Source organism: Rhinolophus sinicus, linkage group LG05, assembly GCF_036562045.2.
Source record: "Rhinolophus sinicus isolate RSC01 linkage group LG05, ASM3656204v1, whole genome shotgun sequence".
In the NCBI taxonomy this organism is placed as follows: domain Eukaryota; kingdom Metazoa; phylum Chordata; class Mammalia; order Chiroptera; family Rhinolophidae; genus Rhinolophus; species Rhinolophus sinicus.
In genome coordinates this window covers 131,783,785-131,807,521 of record NC_133755.1, presented here as the reverse complement: position 1 = coordinate 131,807,521, position 23,737 = coordinate 131,783,785, and the positions used below count along the sequence as shown (strand labels likewise).

The 23,737-nt window shown below is 37.5% G+C and overlaps 1 protein-coding gene across 3 annotated transcripts in view; it reads left to right on the top strand.

The window, feature by feature from the left end:
* The window catches only part of SIM1 (SIM bHLH transcription factor 1), a 71,669-nt gene that overhangs the window by 30,675 nt on the left and 17,257 nt on the right, over positions 1-23,737 (top strand). For all 3 annotated transcript variants that reach the window (XM_074333333.1, XM_074333334.1, XM_074333335.1), the window contains one exon: positions 10,396-10,564. In XM_074333333.1, coding sequence (XP_074189434.1) covers positions 10,396-10,564 — 169 coding nt within the window. The remainder of the gene's footprint in view (positions 1-10,395; positions 10,565-23,737) is intronic.

Genomic DNA, 23,737 nt, shown 5'->3' with positions numbered 1-23,737 from the left:
TGTGAGCAAAGGCATGGCATCAGCTAATTTAAGCTATGAAAAGATTATTCTGGCTGGTGTGCAGAATAGGCTTTGGAGAGGGTGGAGGATAGAGGCAGAGAGATAAGTTGAGAAATGAGTATAATTGCCTAGGTGAAGGAAGATAATGGCTTGAAAGAGGGAGAGAGTGAAAGGTTAGATTCAGGATATATTTTGAAGATATACTGTTGGGGTTTGCAGATGGATTGGATATGAGTAGGGGAAAAAAATGAGGAGCCAAGAATGACATCTAGGTTTTTAGCCTGAGCAATTTAGGTGAATGATGGGAAGGGATTGATTTGTATAGGGGTAACAATTAGGGATATGTGTGGGCATGTTTAGTTTGAGATGCCTGTCATTCATTAGAATGGAAGTGTCAGGTTGACGATTAGATCTAGGTGTCTATGGAGTGAGGAGACTGTGCTGGAGACCTATGGAATTTAAAGCCAGCCAAGTGGATGAGATCTCTAGAGAGTGGGTTTTAGGAGAGAAGCAGCCTGAAGACCAAGCCTTGTGGCTCTCCAGTGTTAGGGGGTCTGTACAACAGCAGGTGCCCAAAAGGAGGCTGAGAGGCAGCAAGCAGTAGGGAATAAGAATGGGAGTAGTTTGGTGAAAGATAAGCAGTGAGGTCAGGTGGTGGTGGTGGTGGGGGCGGTAGGGGAGTGTGAATTTTGTCTTTGGAATGTTCCTTCCCAATGGGGGTTTTCCATATTCTCTATGGTATCCTTTCACTAATTCCTTTAGTTTCTCTCATCCTAGATAACAACTACTCTGGTTCTCAAAGTGCAGTCTTCTGATTGACAACATCAGCAGCACAAGATGAGGAGGGATTGTTGCAAATGCAAACTGTGGGTTCCACCCTAGACCTACAAATGAGAAACTCGAAGGGGTGGAGCCCAGCAAGCTGTGTTTTAATAAACTGTTCAAGTGCTTCTGAGGCAAGCTGAAATTTGAGAACCACTACTCTAAGGAAAAGAGCTTATGAGTCAATGAAAGATAATAGTTGAGGCTTATTCTGTTATCCCTTTCTGAGCCATCTGTTCAAAGCCAAAGAAATAAATGTCTAATAGTAAATTTTAAGCATCAGTCAGTAGACCATTAGTGAGATACCTTCATGGGGGCCAGGAAAGCAATTCCTACACATCATAAAAACAGGCAGCTGCCTATTCTATCTTTGGTAATGGGTTTCTATTGGTAACTATATTTTGTATAGGATTATATAAGCTCTCTGACTTCAAATATAGAGACAACAAAAATTTAGGCATTTTAGTGGGCAATCCAAAATCTCTAGCAACAATTCAGAGCTTATTTTGGTTAAACATAGCATATCTACCAGGCAATTTTAAATAGTGTCTGAATACTGAGGCACATAATAATAATGGCAGAACATTTGTTGAATTGTGAATTTTTGCTCATAAAATACACCTCAAATTTATTTTAGCCATTTAAATAATAGAGTTTAATGTATACTTAGTCAAGCATTACAGTAGAAAGGCTTAAGGAGATTAGAAATAAATGAATCCAATTAAAGAAAATGTCTGTGAGATTTGATATGTCAGAGGTATGAACTGTTTGCACAGCAACTGTAAAGAAACGATTAATGACTATCTAAAAGAGGTTTAATTAAGAATAAATGTTATAGGACATTTAAAAATATTTAAGTTAAACAAATGAGGATTTGTACATTTGAAAACATCACATCATGCCACCGTTTTTGCTGCATCTTTTCTTAGGGAGATCAAAGTCTGAGGTTCTATTTTTCTATGATATGCAGAAATGCCAGTGCATTTGTGTTGTGCAGAAAAGCACGAGCTTCCAACAGTACCTTGCAGTTTGGCCTTGTGACCCTCATCCCCACGAGGTCCTGTGGGGAATTTGGGGACCTGTGGCCTTGAGTATCCTGATTTCCCAGTGTTGTAGGAAGGTTATTTCTTTATGATTACAGGTATCTTTTCTGTTCGTAGAATTTGTGTGGATTTGAAAATAGGAGCTGTCGTTCTTTCACCCTCTCTGCCAGAGGATATTTTTAGGGTTTAGAAATCAGCTTTGTAAGGGTCAGAAGAACGAGGTAAGAAAGCTGTTTCTGTGAAAATACAACTTCAACCTCATATAAGGTGGTAGGTGGTGGGTTCTCCCATAACTTATTAATCTTAGGTGTTGGAAGAGTTCTTAAGGGAACATACACTTGAAAAACATCAGCTGAACAAATGACAACAAAGGCAAAGGGATGGACTACGAAGGTGGGAAGTGGGAAAGACTGATGGAAGGAGCTGGAAAAGAGAGGGTCAGAATAGCATGTGCCTTTTACTTTTTATTTGCTGAAAAAATTTAAAAGTAAGAAAAACTTGGTTGATATTAGCATCACTTTTTCTTTCTTTATATTTGGCTTACCCCCCCCCCCCAAAAAAAAAAAAGTGAGCTAAAATTATGGGTTCTGATTGTGGGAAAAGAAACTGACAGTTTTTAATTTATGCCTTTGATGAAAGAGGCAGCACATTTTATGTTTAATTTGTTCAGTTCTAACCTTTAAACACAAGCATCCACCTTCCCACCCTCTCCTCAAGAACATAAGAAAGAGAAAAGCCATAAGAGAACTTGGAACTTAAACCTGGCGGATTCACAAGTATGCCTAAAACTTTAGTAGCTAAATATAGAATGAATTTCCGAGTATAAAAAAATGAACAAATGTGGCCCCAAAATAGGGTTTACTCCATTTAAACAATGACAAATATGCCATCTACAACTCACATGAAACTAAATTGTTTTAAGAAACTACGTGGCAAATGTTTCTTTCTTTCAATTATAAGTAATAATTTAAGTTATATTCTCCAAAGAAGGAAACATAAAGTCATATGGTTCACATGAAAGCCTTCAGAGACAGATAATTCTGTAAGGTGGGAAGGATGGAGAATAGATCAGAAAGTAAGTGAAATGTGCAGGCATTGATTGAGCATATGGCCATTTGGACATTTATAAATTATAAATGGTCTGCCTGAGAAGGTGAATCTATGGGAAAGAAGTTTAATAGTACTTTATCTTTTGTAATTTAATATTATTCGCAAAGAAGAAACCCTGGAAATGTAAAGCAAAGGAATTTGGGAACCATTTCAATATGAAGTAAGAATACCTGAAATTTGTCTCAATTAGTGGTGTTTTTTTTTTTAAGGAAATATTTTTCTGATTATAAAAGTAATACGTGTTTATGATAGAACAAATTAAGGTAATGTAGAGAGGTATAAAGAAAAGATACAGAACATCTTTAATCTATTTTCCAGATATCTACTGTTGACATTTTAGTTTTTGCCTCTCACTAGATTTACATGTATATACAATATATGTTACGTATACATGCATATACTATACATGTTAATTTAAAAAGAGATACATTTTTACTTTATCAATAGTATTTTTACGTCATCAGAGTAAATAAAAATAGCTGCATAATATTTTATCACGTGGTTATACCTTAAGTAATGCTTATATTGATTGTGTACTTTTATTTATAAAGCCTTTTTGATAATTTACAATTAAATACAAGAAATTATGCTGATAAACATCTTTGTATATAGACTTCTGATACTTATTTCTGATTATTTTCATAAGCTATATTCCTAGAAGTGGAATGACAGGATCTAGCATATGAACATTCTTAAGACTCTTGATAAACACTTCCAGTTTACGCCCTTACCAGTACTATATAAGAATGCTCATTTATTTCACCTTATCTTCATTGGGATTTATTGTCATTAAAAAGAATCTCTTGCCAATTTGAAAGGCAACAATGATGATAGCTGCCTTAAATCGTATAGGTGAGGCTAAACCTTTAAAAAAGTGTTCCTCAACAATTTTGCATTCTTTTCTTATTTTTCTATTGAGGAGATACTGTATTTGTTACTGATTTGTTGAAATTATTTCTCTGGGGGTTGAAAGCACTATTCCTCCTCATTTCTTCAATAATTATAACAGTTCCAAATAAATGATTGAGGATGAAATTGATTTAGTATTCTAGTTTGCCTAAGTATCACATATGCCATGCCTGAATTATAACTTGATAACAAATAAATGCATTTTATTAATATACATAACACTAGAACAATAACATATAATTTGTTCCTTTGATTTAGGAACTCACAGAATTTCAGAATAATCAATATAAATTATAACCTGAGAATTTAAAAAATCCCACAAATTTGCTTATTTTAGCAGATAGTTCTCTCATTTATGTAGAAAGATTTGTCAGTTTTTTGAATTTCAGTCATTTGGATTTGAGATGAATGGAAGTGGATTGCAATGAGGACTATTTCATTCATCTCTTGCAAGTACCTATTCTCTGTAAGATATTGTGCTAGACAGCACATAGAGATTGTTATAAGAGATGGAATTTAGGAGGTTGTTTTCAAGATATGCTATTGACCACATTGTGAGACAGAACTAGAGGTGCCAGATGGGTGGGCGAGGCAGTGAATGGTGTAGGAGTTCAGCGGAAGGAGCAGGGAGAACTCACTTTGGCCCATGAGGGTAAGGAAACAAATTCAGATGCAGTGTGATAGCAGGTCTGGATTTAGCTATATTTCAGCTTATGTCATGGGTTGATACAAGGGCATTACACAGTCCTTGTGATGATAGTTGACTTTGCCACATCTTACTGACACATTACAGTTTTTGACTTACTTTTCGGTTGGTATTGTTTGCACCCACATCTTTCTTTCTTGAAATTACAATGGGATAGTTGATTTTGTGCCTAAGCTGTCTCTTACCCTATGGTGCCATCTACTCCATAGCATGTTGGATGAAACCTACAAAATGGAGGAGAAAGATGTTTCTAGGCAGCGGCAATGTTTATGTAACACCAAAGACTTTGTGAGAATGACTAAAATCGCCAAATCAAATGGAGAAAACCACAAGGAGCAAACAGAAATCCACTCATTAGTATGAGACTGTTACATTTCCAAGGGTGCCTTAGCCTGATTTCCCAGCAGACCGACCCAGTCTGTGAGCCCCTCACAGTATGGAACCCTCCTTATCAGCTCTCACTGCTGGACTCCATGGGAGCCTGAAAATGAAACATAAAGTAGGTCTGTCTGCTGTGGTGCTTTACCCAGTGGCCAGGTGGGAACTCGGCCAGAATATAAAGAAGGTCATGTACTTCGTGTAACAGTGACTCTAGAATCCAATTAAAAAGTTTGGTATAAGGCGCAGTCATTCCTATTTAATCCAATCACAGTTTAATGCAATCCTCTGCTTATTTCAGTCACTGCCTTTGGAGCCAAATCAATTGTATATCTTTGTTTCCACGTTTTCCTTGGTAATTTGATCACCTTCAGCTGTTTAAAAAAATAGCTCAGTTGGGAAATCTGGCAACATCTTTTAAGAATTGCCACATAAGTCAACAAAGAAGCTCCAGAATGGCCAGCTCCAAAACTGATGTGACAAGAAGCAAAAATTCACTTGTCTAAAATGGAAGCAGAATAGGGTGTGTTGGAGTTGAAGAGGAAAATTCTTGCAAAGAATCTTGACTGAACATAAACTTATTTAAAACACTGTTGCTTGTTTGTACACTCATTCCAACTCATGTGAAAGTTGTAAATATGTTAGTGCTGCTGTTGGCGTCATGGAGGCCTGTTTCCCAGTTGAAATAGAGAAATATTAATGCATTTCTCTGAAACCGATAGTAACTTTTAGTGGTGAAGATATCTCCTATTTGCTTTGCAAGGGTGTCACACTGAGTTTCCTATATGGCAATGTGGCATTTACCTTACGAGTGGGTGTGGCATATCAGTTAAGGGGAGGCTGAGAAGGCCAGTGATGCAAAAATGATTCCTTTCATTTTATTAGAATTTGAGTGATTCCAAATGTGTACATGACTGTTATAAAGTTTAGAGTAGACTCTGATGGTTAATTTTGCGAATTGAATGGTTTCTGACTGTCCATAATGGAATAAGAGGATTACTTTGGTCTGTGCAAATATGGGTGAGATTGACTAGTGCATGTCCTGGTGATTGCAGATTATCCATTTTACTCTGCTTTCAGAGCTGAGCTTCCTGAGGATACGTGCAGCTTTGGTACAAATCATTAAAGGGAGGGAAAAAAACGAAAAACACCCAAATGTAAATTGGTATCAATAGCTATTTTGTAAAAATATGCCAAATGGCGCATGGTACAGTTGCTCTTTCGATGTACTGATCATGTTGGGAGAACGTGAGTTGCCCTTAAGAGTGTTACCTGTGGAGTCCCAAACGGGGTCACTGTGGCACTTTTCAAGAAAGCTGCAGAAGTAGAGCAGGCTGTGTCCTTTTTTCATTCAAGTCAACAAAGTCAAGTTCCTTACCATACTTGTTTTACAGTCTAAGTTCTGTGGGCCAAAGTAGTTTATTTTGTCCTGCTCCACAGGAGAGCGTTGCATGGCTTTGCTATGCATGTACCTAAGTTTGAAGATGTGTGTGATCCCAGAACGTGCCTCATTGTGGGGAAGGGAGAGAGGTAGGGCCAGACTCTTCTTTGTGTCTGAGTTTGGAAGAGGGAAATGGAACTCATAATGTGATTCCCATCAGCAGCTAGCCCTTTAATCTACACAAATGAAATGCTCAATTTAATAGAATTCTAAAAATAAAACAAATGCTTTGTTCTTGGTGAATCCGCCATTCAGAACTCCTCTTGGCAGCACATCAACCGTACTTGAAATGTCTTTAAGTGGGTATTTTTTTTTTTTATTGTGCTTTTCATCCGAACACATCTTTTGAGCTGTTAGAGTTTGGAACAGAGAAACAGGAAGGCTGAACTCATCTTAGAGTGTTGGGTCTGTGTTGCTCTGTGGTCCCCGTTTACTGACTTAGCCATAAAGAACTTACCTTAATAAGTATTGGCTGTACTGCAATAGCATTTAGAGGCTAAAAAGTAACAGAACAAATGAAAATGAGCTTGGAGTAGAAAGAAATAGAGCATAAGGAGGTGTTTGTAATGAAATGTATTACAATTGCTACCAAAGTAAACCTGTTGTACTGGGGAAATCAGGTGCCAAAAAGTGCCACCGAGTGTGAGAATTAAGAAATAATACTATTTATTGAGCATTTACTATGTTCTAGGCACTGTGCTATGAGTTCTTCATATAATATTTCATCTAAACCTCACCAAATCCCTATGAGTTATAAAGAAAAGATTGGAGTCTGAATGCGTTGTTACATAATAAGTGGCTCAAACCCTGATCGACCTAACTTGATGGTCCTCCACGAGATTTTTTATTTTTTGATGTGCATGAAAATATTTAGTGTTTTTATTAATGTATCAAGACTTTCTTTTTTCATTTTTTTCTTTTTTCAATTAAATTTATTGGGTTGACAATTTTGCATAAATCTTATGTTTATTGGAGTTTTTATGTGAATATTTAGACTTTCACATCATTTATTAGTTTTATAATTTATTTAAGCCTATTTAATTTGGAGTATTTCTATCACTGGAAGCTATGCAGGAATTTTAGAAAGACTTTTTTAATGAGTCAATATGTATACTTTGAGATGAAATGAGATGAAAGGGTGCAACAGAAAATTGAATTCTTGTTTACTTTCTGCTTGCAGCTGTGAAGTTCCTGTGCTGAAATGTTGCACTAAGAATGAGTGTACAAAATAATTTGCCATATTTTCAGGGGTGCATGATTTTTACTGTCAGTCTAAGTCCTGTCAGGCAGGGACTGTGTGGATACTCCGCTGTTCAACGGACAGAATTACATTTGACACAGGATGCCCAAGGGTTGGTGGAGACCTCCTGTCAGAGCCCAGCTTGCCTGGCTCACTGTCACACACATGGGATCTCAGGACAGGTTGGTGAGGGGACTTACAGCCATGAGGGTCTTTTCCCACAGAGGAAGGTTGTTGGATTGCAAGTTATTAGAAGTCACGGGGGGAAACAATTCTTTCTTAGTTGTACCCCTTATCTTCTCCGTCTTCTACCTATGTGAAATACTGTACATGTGGCATTGGAATACAACCAACTATCTCTTGACTCTTGTCCTCTGGGAACTTGGAATCCCCCGGGAAAGATAAAACATCATCACTTGAGAAATAATGCCAGAGGAGAAAAAAATGTTGTGGTCCCCTCCCTACTTCCCTCAGGAACAGGCCCCTTCTTCATGAGGGTAGCAACTTAGTCCTTCTGTTCATTGATGTCTCCGCAGCTCCTGGAACAGGGCCCACACACAGACACTCAGTAAACATGTACTGAAGGAAAGAATGGGTGTAGCAGTCAGGAAGGGCTTCATAGAGCTGAATGGGATTTAAGATAGTTCTTTAGAAGAGGAATTTTGTAGGTATCTGTCGGAGGAAGGAGAGAGTCAGGAAAGTATACGGTCAGTTTGGGGAAAACTATTTTGATGAAGGGAGGGCCTGATGAAGAAATATTTTGAGATATTGTCAGAAAAATAGGTGAGAGCCACATTTCCACATTTTGGAGGGCACTGAATTTCTGACCAAAGAGTGCTCAGTCCGTGTTGTGTTGTTGTTAGAAGGAGTTAATTAGAGCAGTAAAGCAGACCAGGGACGTGATCAGCTTTCCCAAGCCTGAAAGGCAAATTGCGTGCCCACCTTGTAAATTTTTGTTGCTCATGTAGGAGAATTTTTGTTTTTTAGCTTGCACTGAGTAGGTGGACTATTTGGTATGAAGCCATTGTAATTTGCTGACATATATCACTACACTGTAGTTTGTGGCAGTAATATTATCAAACCTGTTTTAGCTGGTTTCTGTTCTTAGTCACTTGAGGGACTCCTTGGCTGAATTATACTTTTGCTTTTGCCTATCTCTCTGGGGAAATAGGGAAAAAGAAAAGATAAATAAGTACTTGCTGATCCATGGAAATCTTCTAGTCACTCGTACATATATAATATTTTTAATCGGTTATATTTCATATGCCTATCCTAATCCAAAAAGTATTAAAACTATATATCAAATTTTAAACAGGTAAACCCATTAGACCAGGGGTGTCCAAACTTTTTTCAACGTTTTTCACCAAGGGCCATATGTGGTAAAATACACAAACAGCCGGGCCACTCACTCGAGGTAAAGAACGAATTGCCTCACCTGGTTTATTTAAGTAAATTAATATATTTTTGGAATTTGCTGTTGGCCAATTAAAAATGGATTGCGGGCCACAGTTGGCCCACGGGCCGCAGTTTAGACACCCCTGCATTAGACAAAAGGAAGAATAAAAGAAACCAGTGAATGGAGTTGCATAAAATGCCTGCTGTCAGGACACTTGCTAGAGGTGGTTACAAATTGGACCACGGGCTTTTTGACTTTCAGTGCAAAGAGGGAAACATGAAGAATTATGTGATTCACAGTGTTCATGAAATAAAAAGAAATCAATTACTCAGGAGCACCCAGCTAGATCTGGAAATGGAGAGAAAATTTTCCCATGAGTCCTCATAAAGAAAACTCTGAAACATTTTATTTTGGCTGCTTGTGGGAAGGGGTGATATCCTCTTATGAAAACCGAGGAGTCTGACGAGATCCCCTGCTATCTGGAAGCAGACTGAGGTGGTAACTACGGGCAGGGCCCAGGCTGTCGTGGTCAGCCCCTAAGTACCTCATAATGAACTCTCTAAGATATGTTTTTTATCCCCTTCATGTCAGTCTGCAGTTATTCTTGTTTATTTGTTTACTATTTATTTTCCCAAATAGATTGTAATCTGCTCAAGGGCAGGGGCTTTAGGGGTCTTAGTATCCTTTCATCTCCACATAGCACAAAATCTGGTATATATTAGGAGCTTAATAAATATCAATTTATTGAAGGAAGAAAGGAATGGAAAGAACTAATGATAAAATGTACCCTAAAGTGACTGAATTAATTAACCTGTTGAAGGGGATTTTTAGCTACTTATAGGTCAGGTTACATTAGTTTGCTAGCTTTAAGAATATTTGGAGTGTTTACCAGAATGGTTGATCTTGGAACAGCTAATAGAAGACATTCTTCCTGCCAATAGTCAGATAGCATCAGATGGCCTGTTGTCTGTTGAGTTCACCCCACAAAGGAAATCTTTAGAGTAGGTTTTGTAATTCATCTCTCACCAATGAAGACACAAAAGCTCAGAGAAATTGAATTATGATTTTTTTTCTACATATAAAAATAATGAAAAAAAATTTTTTTAAATCAAGACATTTTCAGGAGCATATCATACCATGTGGCTGTAGTATAGGTGGCAGCTACATTCACTCACATTAGTTAAGTGTTGGGCATTTCTAAAATAATTGAGGTGTTCGTGGAAACCTGCTGTATAGCTAACTATTATTTGCTTCATTTTCGAATACGGATTACTGTCATTCCTGGTGAGAGAACACATGAATCCATTGTCTGTGGTGGCTGATTAAGGGCTGTGTCCTCCCATCCTGCAGGGACACGGAGTACAAAGGGTTGCAGCTCTCCCTGGATCAGATCTCAGCCTCCAAACCAACCTTCTCCTATGCCAGCAGCTCCACTCCTACCATGCCTGACAACAGGAAGGGGGCCAAGTCCAGACTCTCAAGTTCAAAGTCAAAATCCAGGACTTCCCCGTACCCTCAGGTAGGTGCATTGCCATTTTGCAACTTTCTTTTTTTTGTTGATGTGGTTTGGTGTCATAGGGGAGGAAGTAATTAAAACTGTTTGGAATTAATAACGCTGGTTTCAAAAATTTTTAATCTCCTATAAATCTGGAGAGCTTTCTAAAACTATCTTCTTTCTCTTCTTCCTTTTAAAAAACTGTAAAAATTTGAAATGATATTGCCATTTACTGCTTTTATATAAAGGTTGTGAGAGTCTCAGTTGCAGTTAGAACCATAACCTTGTTATTTCAAGGAGATTGATCCCCAGTTGTTTCCCACAGTGATTAACCAGAGAGACGTAGCCAGCATAGCAAAATACGGAAAACAAGAGGTTGATGTAGAAAAATGGAATCTTAGGACAAGAACTGACCTAGAAGGAAATTAAGAAGTGGATGCGTTTCACCATGAGATTTTAGTGCAGATGGACTATTTATGGGGAAGAATGAAATAGAGAGGGTCTTCCAGATGGCGGGAGTGGTAGGAAAAGCAACTCTTCTCGTCCTTGCAAGGTGGTGAACTGATGAGACCCAGAGGAGGTATTCCAGAAACACTGCAAGGTGCAAAAATGAATCCTGATTCTTGGGAGGGAAAAAATTATTTTTCTGCTCTGTCACTGAGATGTAGAAACTAGACTGTGTCCAAGTGTCCACACAACTCTCTCCTGGACTGAAGGAAGTAGGACAGAACTGGGGATTCCCCACTGCGAATATTCTGGGACCACCTCACTTCCATCCTTCTTTTTAAAGGCACCCCATCAAACTTCCTGCAGGTCGTTAGAGTAACTCAGGGGATGATTCCTGGGCTTGTATAAAACCAAAGTGGATTTGGAGTCCTTTCTTCAAGGTGGTGTTTATCACTTATGTTTTTGCTGTACTTTTAATGTAAAAATGGTAATCTAGTGGGTACAGAAATGATTTCCTTACTTATAGAGTCTGTTGATTTCCACAAGTGTATGCTGTTTGAAGAAATGTCATTGTTTGACCTAATGGTCACTGAGAAGCTACTATTTGCTAGATTATTTTAGTGACTTGGTATATGAAGATGAGAAGATCACGCCCTGAAGAGACTGATGTGAGTCATGTGGTTTAAAAATCTCCCACAAAACCCCCAGATTTCTTTTCTCTGACAAAAGAGAGAGATGTCGATGTTTGATGCCTAGACATTTTTCAGTGGATACTTCTGCTATGAGGACTGAGCATTTTACTTCTAAAGTGCATTTTAGTTAAAGTCACTGTGGAGGAGGAGTTTTTATTGAACATCTGAGAAGCTTTTCTTGTTGCTTTCTTGTACCTTGGGAAAAGTTTTACTGTGTCTTTTACTACTTGGAAGGATGGATTATATGTGTGGGTAATTCTATCCTTAAATGTATAGGAGTGTTGGACACATAGATTAAAGAAGATTTAAGTTAGGAAATACTAAGTTAAGATGAAGTTTGTCCATTATACAGAAAGTAAGCCCACAAAAACAAAATCGCCCCATTGAACTTCAAAACTAGTGAGTATTCTACTTCTAAGTAAGTTTTCTTTTATGCTCAGCTTTTAATGTCTAAAATTTTTGTTAGTTTGCTCTAGTGATAGATTACTCATTTTTTAAAAAACGTTCCAACTGCCATTAGGCTGCTTCTTGTGTTTGTGTGTCAGGAGGAGTTAATTTGAAAGTTATACATGTTCCATAATTTTAAAAAAAAGCAATACAGAAGAGTGGAAAGTAGAAAATCCCCTTATATTCCCTCATTTCTCCTCTCAAAAATTGTACTTTATTCTAGAAATCTTCTATGATGTATAAAAATCATGTACACGCACACACATAAGTCCACATAGGATTTCTTCTGATTTTTGTGTGTTCATTTTTATGGTTAATGTGTATATAAATGTAGTCCTTTGAATTTTGGCCATGTGTTTTATTTGAAGTCGCAGTCATGATTTAAGTTTACTTAACATTTATGTGCCTAGTAAAGGTTATTCTTTAATTGTGTATACTTCAGATAATTGTGGTGCTAAGTCAACCATTGACTGATTCCTACTACATGGGCTGCTAATACACAGAGATCAGAAATAGAACACATAGTCTTTGCTTTCGAGGACCCACTTATGCAGACAGACAAGGGAGTAGGCATTTGTAGTGACTTGTCATGGGGTGAGCAGAGGTTCCTCTGGGAACACATTGAAAAAGGATGACGTCCAGGATAAACTCATTACTGTTTCTGCTGAAAGAAAATAACTGAGTACCATCATCTGAATTCTAAGTCCTCGGGAATTTTAAAGAAAAAAGTAATTTAGTTTCTCAAAAGTGTTATTTGATCCATGTTATCCTTGTATTATTAAGGGATACTTCACTTTTAGTCCCATGCATCATTGCTATTATGTGTATTTGACTCAGTAGATTCAGTAGATGTTAGCCGAGCACCTACATCAGAAAAGTGCTGTGCTGGCCATTGTGGTGAATGAGGGCAGGGGTGGGGAGAAGGTGCTAGGATATAAAGAACTGGCATAAGAAGTGTCCTTAAGTTCTGCACTACAGCTGAAATAAGTTATATTTTAGACTAAGTAGTGTATAGGGGATGGTGTGTACAAAGGGCTTTTTGAGTGGTGTCAGCTACAGTGACTCTCGCCTGGATGGCTAGGGAAGGTGTTGTAGGTGATCTGGCTTTGAGGGTAGAATTCAGGTATGTGGGCACAGGGAAAGGAGGGGACACTGCAGGAAGACCAAGAAATGAAGAAATGCAGGACCGCATTGTTCCTGTGATTGGGCCTGGATGTGAAGTGGGCGAGGGTAGGTCTCTCTGGATGAGGACCACAGGTGATATGTGTGGAAGCATTGATCTGTGCCGAATATCTGCTACGCCAAGGGGTGTAGTTTGCTTGTGGAGAACCAGTAACAGTTTTGAATAGAAAATGAGAGCATTAATGTGATCGAAGCAAAACGAACTACTAGGGCGACCCATTTTAATAGTCGTGGTATGAGTCTGTGAAGGTCTAAAGTTTTTTACTGAAGTAAAAGACATTGTAGAAGAAGAATTGGTCAAATTCTATGTTTGGCTGCTTGTACCTCTTCTCATTATAGGTATATTTTGATCATTATAGTTTTATTTTGAAATTATGTTTTAAAGCTTACTTTTTCTTTAAATACCCAGAGATGGAATTGCTGCGTCTTATGGTAGTTTTATTTTTAATCTATTGAGGAACCTCTATAGTTTTCCACAGAGGCTGCACCAATTTACAATCCCACCAACAGTGCACAAGGGTTCCCTTTTCTCCACATCCTCACTAACACTTGTTGTTTGTTGTCTTTTTGATAATAGCCATTCTGACAGATGTGAGGCGATAGCTCATTATGACTTTGAGTTGCATTTCTCTGATCATTAGTGATGTTGAACATCTTTTCATATGTCTATTGGCCATTTGTATGTTGTCTTTGAAGAAATATCTGTTCAGGTCCTCTGCCCATTTTTTAATTGGATTATTTATTTTTTTGATGTTGAGTTGTATGAGTACTTTATATATATTTGAATATTACTCCCTTATGAGATATATCATTTGCAAATATACTCATGTTCTCCCATTCAGTAGTTTGTCTTTTTGAAAAGATATATACACCCCTATGTTCATTGCAGCATTATTTGCAGTGGCAAGATATGGACACACACACACACAGACACACACTGGAATGTTACTCAGCCAGAAAAAAGAATGAAATCTTTCCATTTGCGACAATATCTATGGATCTAGAGGGTTTGATGCTATGTGAAATAAGTCAGACAGAGAAAGACAAATTCTATATGAATTCACTTACCTGTGGAATCTAAAAAACAGAACAAATAAAACAAAACAGAAATACTCAGAAATAGAAAAAACTGATTGTTGCCAGCGGGCAGTGGGAGGAAGGGTGAAAAAGGTGAAGGAGAATAAGAAGTGCAAACCTCTAGTTATTTAAAAAAAAAAAAAAGTCATGGGGATGTAATGTACAACAGAGGGAAAATAATCAATACTATTGTAACCACTTTGTATGGTAACAGATGGTTATTAGACTTATCGTGGTGATCACATCATAAGGAATAGAAACGTTGAATACCTAAAACTAATATAATGTTGTATGTCAACTATACTTCACTAAAAAAATAAAGCTTAGTTTTGTAACTGATGACACACTGGTACTGAATTTCCCTTTTATATTAATAGACACATAATAAAAGCATTTTTAGTTACTGAATCATTAAACTTTTAATTGTATTTTAAGTATTTCTCACTCTTTTCTAAAAAATAAAGAGAAAATCTCTTCTGTTTTGCTAGTTCCCTGTTTATGTATTTTTAGCATGCAAATTTTCATCAGATTTTTTAAAAGGCAGTTTTCAGAGCAAAATTGAGCTTTTGTGGTAATGTCTTATGCCTTTTATTAGTCATGAAAATGGTTATTTAATTATTCTATCAATATTATGTATTTGGTTCTTTGCTCTATTATGTATTAGGCATATCTAGAAATTTCTAACAGATGTGCGATGAATGGCAAATAGCAACACTGCTTTCTGGAATTATTTAGGCACCCTTATTTGGACAGGCAAGACATGCACAGATTGTAATTCACTGCCACCACCCCGTTTGCCTGCAGTAGTAGATGAACTTTCAGGCGCCCTCCAGGTATGAGATGCCCTTAAGAATGTGTTTAGACTTGATTATATTAGAGTCACTTAATGAATGACTCAATCACCTTTGTACCTCCATGTATTACTCGGGACAAGAAGAAGTCAAAATAGAATTGTTTTGAATGGTTTTGGAAAAATTGGTTTAAGAAATATTGTAGTTAATTTTCAAAGATTCTGCAGATAACTACGATGCTGCTGTATAGCGGCCATCTTACCATTTTGACCATTGTATTTTATTGTTATTGAGTTTATATTAGTGAAAATGCAACTTATTTGTTTTCATAGTTCTGTTGAATTTGAAATACTGAGTTCATAGGATTTATTTCTCAGACCTTATCTCTAGCAATTGCTAGTAGCGATTGCTAGAAGATTTTTCACCTATTTTTATGGAACTAGTCACAGCTACTCTAATACAGCTGAAGTTATCTTGCCATAGTTTAACCATGTCAATCATGAATAAATTGCCTCCTGATTCCAGTTTCCAATTAGACTTCTCATGTTGGCATGTTTATAGTCGTTACATTTAGTACAGATAGTACGTACTCTCCTGTTTTATTACATCATTCTGTTCTTCTCTTGCTTTTTCCCTAGTCACTAATAACCAATCCATAATAACAGTGCATGCATAAGACAGTGTATGCTTCTGAAATCTGAAAGTATTTAATCACTTGCTAGAAATACACTGTAACACTTGCAGGTTTTACTCCACATCTGTTACTTTAAATAATCCCACCGAACCCTCTTAATTTTTATTGCCAGCAATCTGGCTTCCTTTTGGTGAAGGTAGAAACTCTCTGCAAAGGTTTGTTTGGCCTCAAATATATACCCAGTGACAGCTATGCTGACTTTTTCAATTACAGAGGAAAAGACCAAGAATTTCTCAAGCATAGTTTTCCCTTATACATAGTACTTTTATCACTACCAGGATAGATATCCCTTTATTTCATGTTTCAGATGTAACATGAAAATATGTAATCCTTGACATCCAATCCCATACATTAACAACAAAAAATTTTAATGCATCTTGCAAAAAGTGAGGTTATCTTTTCAGAAATTCTTATGCTATACAGTATAATTTTTACATGGTATAGAATATACACTATTCTTTATACAGAGGGTGCCAAAAAATATATACACATTTTAAGAAAGCAAAAAACTGTATTAAAATTGTAATAATATATACAGATACCAAAAGATGAATACAAGTTACGTTTGACTTCTGCAATTACAAGAGGTGCTCAAAGTGGTTACCATCAGCGTAACTTTAATATAGATTTTTTCCTTTCTTAAAATGTGTATACATTTTTTTTGGCACCCTCGGTATTTTCTGGCCATGTATGAACTTGAGATTAGTCTCCCTGTCCTATAGAAATATCAGGAGATTATTAGAGTGAACCTTTACGGTCTTTTTAGATTGCCTTCACAAATGAACCTCTGAGTATTATTTTAGAAAACACTTTGCTCAATAAGGTGAGATCTTTGTGTTACAGATTTGTGCTTTGGTTTTTCACTAACTCTTGCATTTAGTTAAAAAGAGTATATGCACTAAAATGCTAAAGGTGGGTCCTTAAGAAACCATGCCCATGGTCTCATTGGGGAGGCAAGACCAACATTTTAGAGAGGAATTGTAAGATTTGGTCAGTCATGGGATCTCAAGGCCTTTTCTGTCTTTTCCTTCCCTTGGCACATGGTTGGAAGAGGGGCATACAGTGCTGTTCAGGGGCTGTTGGGTGTTGCCCATCCTTCCTTCATCACTGACTGGTTTTCTCCATAACTTCATGGGATCACTCCCTGGTCATTAATCAAAATGGGCAAGTCACACACTTCCCCATTAATCAGCCTTTTTTATACCCCAGATTTACCTCTCACTACCCATCTCTATCCTGCCTCAGCACATGAAGTTCAGGAGCAACCCGAGTGCCTTACATGAAATAGGCTAGTGAAGTCTGCTCTGAAGGACTCATGACTTGCTGAGGGAATGTGCAGAGTAAAGGAGCAGCCTGATTAAGGGAATCTGCAGAGAAAGGTGGCATTTTAGGAAATAGGGTGGATAGAATGGGTGACGATATGGGAGGGAATAACGATGGGGAGAGGCAAAAGTGATTGTTTCTGGTACAGTCTCCCTCCCTAAGCCTTTTTAGGGGACTTCTTTGTCTTTCACCTTCTTCGGAGCATGATAGTATAAGATACTGGTAAAGGTATGGTAGGTATTTATGCTAGATAAACTAAGTATGTGGATTAGAAATAGGATTATATGCTTTTTTGTTAAATATTAGTTAACTCAAATGGGCATATATCTTAACTACACTGTTTCATTGATGTTTACTATAACATTACAACATATAGTGACATATGTCACATAAAATGTATTCTCAAGAGTAAAAATCCAATAATGACAAATCTCACAAAAATTTAAGTAGGTAGATGGCTAGGTTTAGTCATATTAGATTTACAAGTAAGGCAGCAAGACATTATTGAATAAAAAAAGGCCAATGAGAAGAAAACATGAGAGATTGGCGTAAATGAGGAAGGTGGAATGAGACTTAGCAAAAATGAGAAAATGAAAGGAAGAAAATTTGGGGGGCAATTAATGGGTACTTGAGGTCTGTTAGAACAAGGAGACATTGCTCTTGATAACCAGATTGCTCTGGGCACCCAAAAGTCCTTACTAGATACTGCATGAGTGCATGAATGAATGAGTCAATGGATGAGCTCAGGAAGGGGATAGGGTAGGTGGAGAGAGAAACAGGGGAGTGATCATATGTTCTGGTGACATAGTCCTTGCCCCAGAGGGCTTACAGATGCAGTGGAGAGATAAAAATGTAAATGGTAATTTAAACACAATCTAGTATGTATGTATGTGACAAAGGCATGTGGTGGTGCTGGTGGTGATAGCTGGGCTGGTGTGTGTTGGGGGCCACCTGCCCTTCCAGCAGTGGTGTGGAGGTGGGAGTTAGGGACTCACAGTGAGAGAACCAATAGCCTCTAGGCCTAGAGACCTCGTGGGCTGGGGGAGTTATCAGTGGTTTCAAATTTATTCCTGTTTGCAAGGTTTGCAGTGGAGCTATGGGATGACAGTTAATAAAGCCCTGCACCACTTGGGTGCTCCCTCAAGGACCAGACTCAGGCTTGATTTCCCAGCTGTGCTTTTCTCTCTTCATTTATTACCCCCTCTCCCATTGCCTGTGTCCTAAGAACTCCCTCACTGGAGGATTGCCACACATCTTAATTTTCTCCCCAGTTTGGGAAATTTTCCTCTCTAGTCTACCCTGCCTCCAAGATTGACCTTAAAAGACCACTGATCATGTCAGTGCTTGGAGACCTTCCACGGCCATAGCTGTCACTCAAGGTCACCTACAACTGGGCCCTAAATTACGTGAACCCTGTGATCCAGGCAGATCCCTCTGCTCACTATTTGCTGAATGCCTTGTCCTTTCCTGCCTCCATATTTAAGCTCATGCATTTTTCAAAATTCTGCCTATCTTCTAAGGCCCAGATTGAAGGCTATGTTCTTTCATGATATATAACTGAGTTACATTTCTCCTTTGGATCTCTGTTTAGAATGATCTATCTTCTACCACATTCTAGATATGTCATATCCCTTTTCTTGGCCTATAATTTTTTTGAACATAGTAACCACGTGTATTTCATATCCACCCTAACCCACACTAGCATCTAGTATGGTGTCTTTCACATTTTTACTCACTAAATGTTAATGGAATGAACAATTAAATAAATACATTAAAAAGTGTGGGAATACTTTGTCAGTTGCCGTTAGAGGTATAAAAACCACAAGAAGAGAAAACACTTTGCTACTAAGGAATTTATAACCTATGTAAAGCGGCAAAAGATATGTATACAAAACAACCTAGGGATGGTTTCACAAATGCGAAATCCTGCAGTACAGATAAAACACCTAGGTGCTGAGGAGGAATTAGATGTGGTGGAAGCTACAGGCTCTTTCAAGAATAAAACTTTGAGCACTCTCTGGCTCACACTCTAGGGACAGAGAGCCATCCATGTCCAGTTCTGAAGTGGGCTTTCTAGTCTTCATGTTCCCACTGTCATCTTCAGTGCAACAATGGAGAGATGAGACAGCTGATATTTGCTCTGTCTGTGTGTGTTTTGATTACAAAATATTTGCATTGACTTGAGTGTTTATGCAAGAAATGCCATTTGGCTCTGTCTTCTATCTCAGGAACCCGTCTTAGGGGTGCGACCCTAGTTCCAAGGCTTGGTTGATCAGTCGATGCTTTCTAGATCACTCTCTTATTCTTTTTTTCATAAGTTTTATGCATTTTTTGTAATATACTTTTAGTAGTTTTATGTTCTATGAGGGATTGAGTTCTTCTATATGAAAGGGAAAAGTCTCTTAACATTTTGTTTTATGTTTGTTTGGTTTTTAATTTTCTGGACATAAAAGGCCTGTGAGGTTCATGTTCCTTCGTGATGTTTCTTGGCCTTTGGCTCCTTTTCTGTGCCATCTGTCTTTGTCTGGTTCCAGGTTCTCCAAAACAGGACATCACATTTAGACTACTTCATCATCCTCCAATTCTTTCAGTCTCTGATCCTTTCTGTCAGAATAAATGTCCTGAAATACCATTTTTGTCGTGTACCCCACTAATCACTCCCCACCCCTGGCCCTCCTTATTGGTTATAGAATGAGGTCCAATCTCTACAGACCTAGGCTGCACCTGCCTAACCCCTCCAGCTACCCCTACATCAGCTCTCCACTCCAGCTATGTGTACTCTCCTGCTGTGTACTCTCCCTGAGGGCACCTTTCCTGTTAAGCTTAAATCCTACCCATCCACCAAAGCACAGCTGCAGTGTCACCTCTCATCCCCGTGGATTCCCAGTTCTGAGGCATAATTCATGTTAAACACATCTCTTTTCCATAACATAGGATGGTGTGGATCTGGGGAAGATTTAGTGTCAAAAAAGAAATTGGGCAGCGGGTGAAGCAGCTGTGCTAAATCAAATGGAAAGCCTCTGCTTCTGGCTTAAAGTGATGGCTAGAACTTGTGATTCTGCTGCCCAGCTAAACAGAGAAGAGAGGAGTGGCTGAATCACCATCAAAATGTATCCAGGGAAATTTATTTTAACAAAATCTATAAAATCAAATTTTGTTAAAACTAAATAGTGAAATTAAAGAGAGCAATGCCTTGACAGTTGTTGGTGGGATTTGATAGACTCATACAGGTTACCTTCTAGTTAAGAAAGTTGGATTTGGATATCTTTAAGAAATCTAGATGTCTTTAACTCTTCTGTTTTAGGCAGATTTTTAGGAAACTCCTTTAGCATATTACTATAGTGCATCGAATTACTGTGTTTGAAGGTCAAGGTTCTGACGTATATTGTTTAATAGACAGTTATGATACTTTACTAAATATTTTTCCTCATTCTTTTACGAGCTTGGCTTAGAAGAAGAAAGGTAGATCCATCCTTCCATTTGCAGATACCAGGTTGAAGTTACTCCTGGTATCTGCAAATGGAAGGATACTCCTGAAATTAATAAAAAAAAGAAAAGAAAAAATGAAGAAACAAAAATAAATTTACCTGGTAGAGGAACTTTGAGCTTCAGTTTCTTTTCAGAAAATTACAAATCCATAGATCTCTTTCAGCATGTGGAAGGTGGGTAATACACCTGCCAATCTGCTGGCTCTGAGGACACTGCCAAGAATAGCCTGGGCAGCCCGACCTTTGTCCAGATCCAGAATAAACCAGTAAATGACCAAACAAAGCTGTAGTAAGGCGTTGGAGCAGGTGGCACCACCTGTACCCATCTAATTCAAGCCCATCTAATCTGCCACTTATATGTGAAAAATCAGAGAGTGAGTCAGAGTATGGGTGAAAGGATGGAAGTGGATCTGGCTTATGCCAGAAGCCCATAATAGAAGAAGATTACCATAAAAACTAGCTACTGGTCCTGCAAACCCATGACTTACCCAATGGGCTAGCGCAGGTTGAGATATTCTTGATCATTTACAGCTGTGTATGTCAGGGTATAAAAAGCTTATTTAAATATTTATTCTATGTTTATTACCTGTTTAAAATCTTCAGTGCAATGAAAATGCCTTCAAGCCTTTAGGACTTTACCTTTGGATTTACAAAAGGATGTGAATTGTGGATTTCATGGGTTGGGAACAGCTCTCTCCATATGGAACCCTATAGGAGATTCCTTATAGAATTACATTGGAGGAAACCCGGCCTCTGGTCCGGAGTGCTGATTCCCTTCCAGCTGTACATCACCCTGACAGCTAATGAGATGTCGACTATGGTTACTTTTCTGTGAGAAAAACTAGTGAACCAAATCCCAGGAACATTTTTGTAACTGTGGGGGGTGGATTAAGAGAAGGCTTATGACATTTCAAACCACTTTTGAGCATGTTAAAAAACTTCCCATGTTTCTACCTCATGAAATGTATCAGGGAATTTACAGGTATAAAAGATTTTTCTCCAGAATATTCTTTGAGCTAAAAATAACTAAAATGTGGATTAAAGTTAAAAACAATATCACAACAAATAATAGATTATACTGTAAGTGGATCAAATCATGAAAATAATGAGTGAAAATCTTGTAAACACATCCAAAAAACTGATTTTCAGACACTGACAATTTATACCATTTTCTAAAATGAAGGAAGAAATGACCAAAATATTTAAAATTTCTAATAATTGAATTTTGAGTCAATACTTGCTTTCTAATCATTTATAATACAAACGGAAATATTTATTGCTCAGTTCCTCTAGTGAAACCATCTTTGACTCTGGAATGTGACTCAAGTTTGATATTTTTTCTTTCAAAATGCATTCTCTAATTTTTCATGAGGAAACTTTAAAAGCTTAACTCTTTTGGAACTATATGTAATTAAATGGAATTTCTATAAAAAATTCATGAGAGTTCTTTTCCAATGCTAAATATTCGTGAGAATTGTGTGGAAATCATGTTATACTTAGCTGTTCTTAATGTATAGTCTATCCAGAATTATTCTTGTTGTTGATTAATACGACAGTACATTAGAAATGAAGTGGCAGCAAAAACTGTCTACCTACCACTAGTAGGAGTGCAGAAATATAGAAAATAATGTCTACTTGATATCCTCTTTGCAGTTTCAGTTAGTTGTGATTTCTAGATGTTACAATTTACTCAGGTTAGAAATGGACTCTATTATTTCACTGCTGTTTAGTTATATTATCACACACACGTGTTTTCAGTCAGCCTCTCAAATTAGCAAAATATCTTGCACAATTGTCATTTAAAAATGCATTTGATTCTGCCATTAGTTTCTCACTTATGCTGATGTTTATCCTGGAGAAAACCCCCAGCAATTTCCAATGTGTGGAAGCTAAAGCCATTCTTCATAGTAAACACAACTCCTGTTTGAGGGAGCAGCCCAGCAGTGGGGGTTATTTTAATGGACATGCTGTATTACTTTAATCTAACCCTTTTACCATCTGTTCTTCCCATAACAGTGAATGAAAAAAAAAGAACATATTTTATGTTTCAGGGTTACATTAGTAAAAAGTAAGATAAAAGTGATTTAAAAGCATGCATATGTTCTTAGTACAATGCAGGCTGCATCTGTGATTTTTTTTTCTCATGGTTCAGACACAAATCAAGAGGAAAGCTGCTTGATAGAGTGAAAGTTTTTCATGGAAAACAGGACTTTACCATAAGAGGGTCTCTCTCTTTATTTTACAGCTAAAAATGATAAAAACCTCAATGAGCTGCCAGAATAAAAATAGATAACTATAACATCTATTGTTGGAACATCTGGCATTTTTCCTGAGTTGGGTTGTTGCTGCCACATCCAGATGAACACAGAGCACCTGTCTGGAACATGCTGTTGAGGCAGGAATGAATCTCATGACTGTTATCAAAAGAAGAATATCTGTGGGTGTAATTGTGGGGGAAGAGTGCTTTAGTGGTGAGAGGACATCACCCAAGGGGGTGTGGAAATGGTTTACTGGAGTTTGGAGAAAGCCTCATTTGTAAAAACATGCTTGGGGACTTTGGATCCGTTACTGCTTAGATGATAGGACACTAATGTCTTTGTTATCTAAGTCTAGATGAGTCTGGGGTACTGGAAAGAGCAAGTACTCTGGAATTGCACCGCTCCTCTTAAACTTATTATAATCATGTGATCTTGAGCAATGTTTTTTTTTAAGCTTCATTTGCTGCATCTGTAAAGGGATTAATAATACTTTTAAGATTTTTTAGCATTTAATAAAATAATGTCTATGGAATCTCAGCGCACTGACTAGCCCATAGCAAGTATTTGATAATGGTTGTTATTATTGTGGTTGTTATGGATATTAGTTAGCATATGCAAATCTGATAGTAACTTGCCTCTTAATCATTTATAGTTAATTTTCTCATCCTAAGCAATTAGTACAGTGTTAAAAGAGAGAGTAATGGCTCCCTTCTGTGAACTCCTAAACTATATTGTTTTTCTCTCTCTTTGGGCCCTTACCATTTTCTAACTTGTATTCAAGTGATGTTCTGTGCATTA